Source organism: Acanthaster planci, linkage group LG19, assembly GCF_054643075.1.
Source record: "Acanthaster planci isolate LZ-2023a linkage group LG19, COTS_SCS, whole genome shotgun sequence".
NCBI lineage: Eukaryota > Metazoa > Echinodermata > Asteroidea > Valvatida > Acanthasteridae > Acanthaster > Acanthaster planci.
In genome coordinates this window covers 2,089,319-2,099,552 of record NC_141795.1, presented here as the reverse complement: position 1 = coordinate 2,099,552, position 10,234 = coordinate 2,089,319, and the positions used below count along the sequence as shown (strand labels likewise).

The 10,234-nt window shown below is 42.1% G+C and overlaps 1 protein-coding gene across 1 annotated transcript in view; it reads right to left on the bottom strand.

Annotated features, from left to right (window-relative positions):
* Positions 1-35: 35 nt before the first annotated feature.
* The window catches only part of LOC110979079 (stress-activated protein kinase JNK-like), a 38,711-nt gene continuing 28,512 nt past the window's right edge, over positions 36-10,234 (bottom strand). The window contains exons 8-12 of the mRNA XM_022234632.2: positions 9,486-9,677; positions 8,996-9,120; positions 7,801-7,864; positions 6,812-6,892; positions 36-6,066 (exon numbers count right to left, since the gene is read on the bottom strand). Coding sequence (XP_022090324.1) covers positions 5,903-6,066; positions 6,812-6,892; positions 7,801-7,864; positions 8,996-9,120; positions 9,486-9,677 — 626 coding nt within the window. The 3' untranslated portion in view covers positions 36-5,902. The remainder of the gene's footprint in view (positions 6,067-6,811; positions 6,893-7,800; positions 7,865-8,995; positions 9,121-9,485; positions 9,678-10,234) is intronic.

The following is a 10,234-nucleotide window of genomic DNA, read 5'->3' as shown; positions in this document are numbered from 1 at the left end:
ACGACGACAAAGGAGAGAGAGAAAAAGACCTCCACTTTTCACTGTTCACAGTATAGATTTATTTAACAACCTACTTCATGGTCAGTAAGATGTTTCCAAATCTGGCTTCTATCCTCAGAGAAAAAGTACCATACTAGTACCTATCCTGCACAGAAGTACCTCAGCGTGCAGTTTCATCAGCAGTACATGGTTATGCTGTGGTATTTTCAACAAGTACTACTAACAACACAACCACATCAATGTAGTGTTTCTTGTTACTTAAACAGTGTTACATCAATGTAGCATTTACTTTAACGTAGTATTTAAAGTACTACTATAGTACTTTTCATAAGGGATTTTTATTTTTAAACCAGCTTACACAAGAAGTTCATTGATTCGTACACAGAAACCATCTGGTTTTTCTGATACATGTATTCAACATACACAAGGACAAGTACTGTATTACATACATACAACACTTCTGGTCACAGCTTTTCCCCTCTTTTTTTAACATATAGCCTGACAAGATCCACTTCAATGTTCTCCTTTGTGAACAGTTGTTTTCATAAAGCAAGATGACATGAACCAGGCTGGATATGAGAGCTACTTTCATGAAACAACCTCAATATATAAACAAGGTTTTTCAGAGCGGCCTTCACTGAAGACGGCTTAGGTCGATGGAAGAATGCCAGATAATCTCGAGTCAACCTGAGCTGTGGATCAGACCAGGCTAGTGGCAATGCCTCACATGGTCACATTTCAATAGGATAATCTCTGCAAATGGGCCATATTGGCCAATGTGGCCTCCAAAAAAGTGGCCAACGTCTTCACAGGACCCGGCTTTTTTTGGTAGCCTTAATTATACGCTTCACACTTTGGCCAGTCCTTCTGGAGGCTCCTTCCTTTGATTGTTGGCTACAACATCAACAAGCACAGTCGGAAAGGTTCCCCAAGATTAACTGCACTCTGGGAATGACAGCAGATCACCTGGCCAGAAGTGGCCTCTAAATGTGACCAGCATACATGTCTGTCATTTGCATGTTTAGAAAAGATAGTTCTTCAAGACATGGGTGGTCACAGAAATATAGTGGCCACTTTATCACACTGGCCTTAAAAAATCTGACTAAGCATGGAGACTTCCTTCATGGAGAATCCCTACAAAATACCTCCTGACAAGTCTGCACGAACAAACACTGCGGTTGAACCTCATTAATAAGAGTAGCGCTAGTTAATACAAGATTCTGCTTAAATCATGAAAATTTCAAGCTCCCAATCCTCTGTTTTTCATTGTTTTCATTCCTGATAATACAAGGTTCCCGTTATAACAAGGTCATTTGCCAAGTCCGAAGGACCTCTTATTAGTGAGGTTCGACGGTAGTTTGTTCAGGAAAGTATTGCCAATATTTTCAGAATCTGTGAAGAGGCACAATCACTGGCAAAACACTACTTTTTTCTATTAGACAACTTGAGTGATATCCATTTTGGGTTTCAATTGTCACATGCGTAGAACAATCAGAAGCAGCCATCTTGAAATGACTCTCAATGAAGCCCAAGAAAATACACCCTGGCAATGGAGGACCTGAAGCACCCTCCCGAGACAGTAACCATTTGGGGAGTGTCATGACCTTTCATCTTTTTTTTTTAAAGCTGTTTCACCACAAAGACACAGAGATTCGAGGGGCACTCTGCACTGGTTTCACTATGTGCTAATTTATATACAATTTACACAGGAAAAAAAAATAGTAACAACTATCCATACTCAATTTCAGCCGAGTGCAGGCGGAAATAAACAAAATACAAAATATTCTGCCAACCAAAAGAAGATAATAACAACCTTGAGGCCTATCTTCTCAAACTGTGTGCATTATCTGTGAACCAAACTCACTGTTCAAGAATTCTTTTTGAATTTCGGCAAGAAGATGACTCCATTCAAAAAACACTTGAGCTTTGACAGGAAAATTCCCCTGAACCTCCTTTATCCAATGCTTGCCAATCTAAGTAGAAACAGAAACAAACATGTTCTTACACTGACACTGACATTCTGAGAAATGAAATGACAAAAGATCAGTAACTACTGTGTTTCAGTAAAGACATTTTGAAATGATCGTCATGGGAGCTTACGGGAAATTTCTAATGCCTGACTGGCTATTGGCCACACCACCTGCTGAACTGGCTGTAAGCCAAGTGGGCTGCTGGCTAAAGCGGCTGCTGGCTACACTTGTTGCAGGCCAAACTGGCACCTGCCAATCCGGCCACAGGCCAAACTCACTGCTGGCTAATCTGGCTGCAGGCCAAACTGGCTACTTGCCAATCGGTCAAGTTAGTTTCAAGCCAATCATTCCACTAACAATGACCTCAATCAGCTAACTAATACATGCAAACAGTTTACTTTTCTCTTAATGGTCTCAAATATGTATCAATGAAGCCCTACCACAATGCAATGCAGGCAAAAGATGTTGTGTGAAATGGTGCGTTAACACTTTACTTGTCATTTATCGGACATCTTCATTGGATAATCTCAACATGAGAAGCTGAACAGACAAGGAAATACTCAATACTTTTCAATTTAAAAGTGGACTGGGGTACAACAATCCCAGCTTTCAGAAACTTTTGAGTCGCATAACTGACCCCGTTCTTCCATTTCTATACCCACAACGGAGATTTTTCCCACTGGATCTAGTTGTCATATCTCTTAAGTACAAGTTTATGCATGAGATTGGGGGGTCCATGACCAAAACATACTGGCACCCATCAGGACTGATCATCTTAGTAACATTATACATCCTGAAGTTAGGTAACCAGACCAAGATGGCCACAGCATCACCAAACATGCCAACATAACCCGAAGATGTTTTCAATTGCTTCTGCTTCATAATTGATTTCATGACGCAATCACAAGTGAGCATCAGATTGGATGTGGAGTTTTTATGCGGTTCAAGCTTCATCAATTTTAGGGTAAATTGGGAGGAATTCATAGGCCAGTAACCATAACAACCACAATCAGTAAAGACACCATCATTAAGTTGGCATAAATTCATTCTTTCTCAAATGATTTCGATCGGAAGACAATAAGCGAGTTTAAAAAAAAAAAGTAATTGGCAACTCACTCCCACTCTTCAATATCCAACCCTGTGTTCAACAAAAATCCTGGCAACAGTTGCACAAACTTTTCAGATCTGTTTCTGGAATGAGCTTTGAGCTGAAAAATACATGATGCAACCTTCATTGCTTTAACCCTTAAAGAGCCGGGTTGGGAGAATCTTCAACATTTTTCCCGATATCACAGCTGTGCATTTCTTTTCAGGAGTAGAGCCTTTATGAATTTTTGAGTAACTCTTGACTGTCATTACTAAAAATCAAAGATGCCCGTCTTTGTGCAGCGTGCATTTTTCCCAAGGCGGCTCAGTCAAAAATGTATACTCTTCCACTGCGGATCAACCCACTCTGGCTGGCACAAATGATGCCTTGAACTTCAAACGACCTTAACACCACAACCACATGTCTGACTGAGTTCAATACTTCACATTTGTAATGAAAAGGAGTGTCCTTTAGTTTCCAAGTTTCAAAAAAAGAGAGTGAGGCACAGCCGAGTTCTTGGGGGGAGGAAAGAATCCCCCTCCCCTGCTGTGAGATGGACCAAAATTACCCGGCTGTTTCAGGGTTAAAAGACTCTGTCAGCATCCACCCTCCACAAATAACATGTACATGTACAACTCCCTAGTGTGTCAAACAGAACCATACACTATCATTTGCTTTAAAAGTGAACATTTTGTTCCATCAATTTGCAGAGTCAGGAGCTCTGCCTATTTTAGTTGTTTGGAATGAGAAGAAAAATGTATTAACTGACTAAAAAAAATGTGCACAACAGGTATTGTCACAATTACATCACTTATCGTGAATTTCAAGATTCCGTATACAACTGCAAATGGATGGAAACGGGCTTGGCGTATTGAAACAAGAATGAATCTTGCACACCAGTGGTCATACAAAAAAAAAATAACTGGGCGAGATGCTAATAAACCTCTGCATTATACCCCTGCTTGGGTTGTCTGGCTCTTTAAATGTTCTCAAAGGGTCAATGGAAAAAAAACCACACTCACACCAAGTTGCCAAGAGACGCATTCCAAATGAAGGTACCGAACATTACAGTTGTGGCTACAAAATTAATGCTGTACTATTTAATAATAATAAAAAAAAATATCTAGTTCTGGTTCCACAACAATGACGATTACAAAGTGTTTTTCAAGTATATCTCCCTGGTTTGTTAGCTTTTTTCCCACAGAAAACAGGGTCCACAAATATCCCCCCAAAATATCAGGGGCATTTTAGAGTTGTTCACATTTTTAAACGGTTTGTAATAATTACCACAAAAGTTTTTAATGTATGCTGTGGAAGGCCAACTCACACGATCGGTAATTATGTCCAGCCAAAAAGCCACAAATTTGCAGCCGTAATGAGAAAAAATGAGTTACAGGCATGGTTCACGCGATAATTTGCAAACGTGGACTTGTAAAAAACTGCAGGAAATACATTTTAAATAACTATTACCATCATATATATATATATATGTATGTATATATAAAAACAAAGGACAGTCTTGCGTTTCATGACCACGCGCAGAAGGATCACTCTCGTCTTCAACAATGGCAGGTGTGAAACTCACGAGGGCGGTATTATAACACTTCAGTGCTGCAACCAAACAAGGGGCTGGGGGTGGCCACAATTCAGTTAATGCCAGGTTGATGTCAACATCACCACACAGTGGGGGATACATTGGACACTAGAGGGCAGCAGACATGTTTTGTGTGGAAATCACTGTACTGCCTGCAACTGCAAACGTGCCATGCCTTCTGTCACCTGTTCTGAGGACTTGTATTTTACTCCATGCTGGCAAATCAACGAGCAGTCCAACCTGTTCACTTCATTGGAATATCTTACAGTGATAAACTTGATCATAATTATTTCTCACCTTAAGGTACCATTTGGCGATAATTTATTCCAACAGCTGAAATATCTACGCCTGTCATAGGCACTGCCATTTTCTGTACGCGACAGATTGCAAACACAGGGATTCTTCTCTTTGTTAAGCACAGAATGATGACAGCAGAGAACCAGTCTGTTCAGTCCACCGATGAAATCGGCCTTGAGTTTGAGGGAGGTTTTTATTCTTTGATGAAACTTCTCTCATGTCTAATGTTTGCATTCTGTGCACAAGATCAAGTAATTGTTTAAACGGGGCTGAATTTGGAAACTTTTGCAGGGAATAAGGATCTCCACTGTGACATGGAGGTACGTGTACGTTAAAGGACACCACGGCAGCTTTAACAGAAAATATCAGTATTGATCAGAAACTCCAGACTTTTGCAGGATTTGATGATTTCTTGGACACTTTGATGTATTTCCCTTATGAAATGTCCGAGGGCATGAAAAAGAGAATATAAGGACCTTTTCTAAAGTCGTTTTTCAAACTTGAAAAAAAAAAAAATGCCCAACAGAATTCGTCAGCATAGGTTGGAGGAGTAATCGACATGCAGTGCACAATGAATTATTTTCTTGTTTACAGCACACACACACACACACACAGCCATTCACATATTTACCTCCTCTGCGTTGATGGATGGCAGAGCAATCCACCATGCAAAGATATGTTCAGGTCAATCGAGTACAGGTCGTACATTTTACAATGCACTTCCACTCTAACTCAAAGAGATATCCCTGTACGTCACAGCGAATTTTTTATACAAGCACCGTCACTTTCTTCTTTTTTTTTTTTAAAGTTCAATATTCAGTAGGTAGTCCTCAAGGTTAAAGGTCATATGCAAATGACCTCCAATGTCTGTAATATACGTTACATGTTGAACTGGGGGGTTATACATGTCCTTAAAAGTATTAATTTAGTAGTGGTTGTTCCGTACATGCATGGCTAGTGTGGGCCATGGTCATTGTACATACTGTTGGAGGCGCAGTTGGAGGCAGACTGTGTCACACCGTGTGCCGCACCATGAGATGCATTGTGTGACGCACCCGTTGTCATGCCTGCTGCTGCTGCCAGGGCGATGTCGAGTTCAGATCCGCAGTCCTCCATGGCTGTCGGAGAAGAATGTCCCAAAAAAAAAAAGAATTTAACTTGCGACCAGTGTCTCAACATTTCTTGCTTTAAAACAAAGCCTCTTTCACTTCTAATACCACTCATGGAATCAGGCCACAATAGTAAAGACAACACTGCCGTCCAGCAACACACTGGGCCAATTTCCGGAACAGAGGAACTCATGTAACACTGCACAAAGGGGGCTCTTTACTGGGTGGCAGACCTGGCTGCAATACTCAATAATAGTACTGCAGGTCAATGGAGGTTGCCTGTCAGATTAAAGTCGCCACAAGACAGTCATTCGTTTGGGTGTACATGTCCAGTAAATGAAGATATGAATTTTTGAAGAATTTTGAAAACTGGATAATAATGAATAATCATGCATGCCGCTAAACTCCACCCGGCATGAAGTGGTTAAACCTAAGCCGTGCAGCAATGAAGACAGAAGACTGCAGGCAAATGCTGGACAAAGTTGGATTAACAATCACTGGCCATTGGTTGATTCATGGTGTACCCTGACCCTGCACAAATTTGGACATTAAACAACAGAAAGTACTACATGCATGTGCTGTGATAAGCAAAGTTACGAGAAGAACTCCGTAGTCGACCATCACGTTTTTGAGTGTCTTTAACACCAAGAAGTTTTTGAAACAAAAAAATTAAGAGTGACTTTCCTAGATGCTGAAGGCATCAAGAAGAGAACACTTCAACCAAACAAATCACACCCTGAATTTCTTTACTTACAATCAGATTCTCTGCAGTTTTCTGCGCCGACGTAGACCCCATTTTTACACATATATGACATGACCTCCTGGTATATAAGGGCTAGTCACAAAGAAAAAAAAGAGGACAAACGTCATTCAAACTCATTCACACGGTCATGACAGACGGGATCATCATACAGTGGCATAACTGGGGTACATTTGCGGGGAGCACTTGGGGGAGGGGGGCTCTCATCTTCTGGAGGAGACCACTCAATGGGTTTTGGTCACAGTTGGAACACTGACAGAGACGGACTTTCACCAGATTTTTATATCAAACTGAGCGGGCAGGTGTAATGAAGATAACAGGCCTTGAGTGGAGGGGGCTGTGATGACTAATCTCCCCCCAGTATCTGACCATACACCATGTAATGAGATTATTCTACTCCACCTGGTTCATGATGAACAACCACTGCAGTACTGTACCCGTGGCTACCATGGTGCCATGGATAACCACCATAAGACTATACCTATGGCTACCATGGTGCCATGGATAACCACCATAAGACTATACCCATGGCTACCATGGTGCCATGGATAACCACCATAAGACTATACCCATGGCTACCATGGTGCCATGGATAACCACCATAAGACTATACCCATGGCTACCATGGTGCCATGGATAACCACCATAAGACTATACCCATGGCTACCATAAGGTCATGGACAACCACCATAAGACTACACCCATGGCTACCCATAGTGCCATGGACAACCACCATAGGATTACACGTATGCCAACGGCAACCATGACACTTTAATCTCTGTGCACAACAGCGTCTGTCCTGACAGCAAGTGGAAACCACATTACAAGCAGATTCACAGACGCAATAAGCATGAGAACATACATTGATCATTCCCATTCAAATAAACTGGTGATGTCATTGGAAAGGGCTCTTGTGAACAGACTACACAGCGCCCTCAGTGGTCTACGTACAGACTGTATGGGACAACGCCTTACTCATTTACCTTTCCACTGCTCCACGGTGTGTTCTCTCTCATCTATTGAGTGGTCGTAAGTGATAGGCACCGGCTGAATAAGGAGCAAAAAAAAAATAAAATCAACGAGAACTTAGTATTTTTCTGCAAACTTTACACAAGAGATACGGTACAAATGCAATATTGACATTTGCACCTTCTACCCGACAAACAGACACTTTTTTGAGGGAGAGGGTGGGTCATCTCGAAGCTTTGGGTGGGGGACGGGGATTCCCCCATTCTCAGCTATTCCATGCCTGATCTTTTTGAAACTTAGCACGCATGACAAGAAATTAATTATTAATGTGATCAAATGCAGCCTTCTGTTGCTATGGTCAGCCAGAGGTACATGCACTTCTACTCAATCAATGTGGAGATGGAAAAGCCATTCAAGACCATACAATGAGAAATATTCAAGCTCACACCGTACTTTAGAATCACAGCCCATAAACCAGATTTCTTGAACTGGCCTAATGCAGAATTTCCAGGAATCTCCCTCTCCGGGATTATATTTCAGTTCTTCCAGATGGTGCTCTGTCTCGTCCCGTCCACTTCCTCCGAGGGGACAGACAATGGGGTGCACAGCACGCCGGCATTAAAGCCGACGCCCTGTGATCTAGAAGTCCACTCCCTAAAACCTTTTCTAGCCAGCAACTATGACCCACTCGTCTACCTACTGACGTCACACGGCAAAGATTGCATTTCTCACGGACATCTGGGCTGAATTGGAACAGCTTTCCCAAATCGGAATTACGCAGATCAGCCGCTGATGCCAGGGTGATTTGAGAAAAACGAGATGGGTGATAGCATCAAGGCAGACAGCTGAAGCAGGAATTGCCCCAAACCCTGGGCTCGGGAAATTATCTCCACTACAAAGACTTTCTAAAAAGCAGGTCAGGGGCAACAACTTCGGAAATCCTGCCAGTGGTTTCCTCTGAGTGGCAAAAAATGTCTGAATTGCTACGTGCCTTTCCAAGACAAATTTTGAAATTCAGCAAGGAAGCACATGACTGTGACTGCAAGAACATTTTGACCGTAAAACACCTGGGATTTGGTTCGGAAGTTGTTCCAAATCTTCCTGTAAAGCTTTGAAGACTAGTCAAATCTTAGATAAGCACCCAAGTAGGACTACTCGCACCCTCTCAACACCCCTACAGGGAAGGCCAAACCTTTTACATGTACATACCCCTTCCACTTCTGCCGGGTCGTACCATACATTGATATAGGGGTGTTCCAGGGCTTCGTCTACCGATATTCTCTCCGCTGGGTCTATTACTAGCATCCTGGACAACAATTTCCTTGCCATGTTGGCTGTAAAATGAAAACAAATTGAAATGATCAAATCTTTGCCATTGGTGAATTTCGTTACTATGCAAAAAGTGAAATCTCCACAATGAAAAGTTACTGTCTTTATTCCTGTCCACAACCTGTTGAAAGCACAAAGAACTTATTGGTCTGTACTTTCCTGTTAACCCCAGCTGTATTCACAAGATACACTGTACTGTGTAATTTCTTTCCCACAGTATGTAAAGTGTCCCCAAATTTTGGCCAACAAATATTGGCAAGAAGCAATCGCCAATTTCTTGGACGTAGCAAAAAAGTTTCAACATCCCTCCCCCTGAAAAGTTCCAATAACAGAGGATGAATCTGAATGCAGGCATTAAAGAGGTCTTTACCGTTCAATTTCTGAGGTTCCGTCAAGCTCTGCTCCCGCTGGAACAGCTCATTCGGGAAGAGAGATTCGAAGGCGTGACCTTGGTACTTGGGCCGGTTCTCCACGTAAGTACGGACGGTGGGCTGCAAGCGCTGCATGAATTTCTGCGAGGGACTGCCCAGGAGTTGAATGATCTTGTTCCACTGGTCGATGTCTACAGTTGGCAAGTGGGGGACAGGGGGTCAAGGAAACCAAGGACAGACTGGGAACCAGCTCATTGGAACTCCTCTGTATCAGTATTGTAGTAGAGGCCATGACAAGACTAGACACCAGACCAGTATATGAGACCAGTATACAAGACCATGCACAAGACCAGTCACAAGTAACGGTGTGAACAATGACAAAGGAATGCTTTTGTCGCAGTTCATTTGAATAGCTTGTGACTTGAATTCAGACTGAAGGTCTTGTGAAGGTCCTCAGAGGAGTCAACTACAACACTGCTCTGTGTCCTGCACTGTAAATGATACTGCCATCAAACTTAAGCTTTAGCGAAAATTGATTTTCGTTCCTTGTTTTTACAAGGAACATGGGCATTGTCAAATTTTTTTTTTCCAATGAGGTGAACTCACCAGCAGTAAAAGACAAAGCAGAAGCTGTGGAATAAATCCAAGAGATGGGGGGGGCTTCCAAATTTCCTATAAATTTTATCAATCGCTACAGGCTACAGATTAGGGCGTCCTCATGTGTACTTCATTTGATGGTTCTGGTATT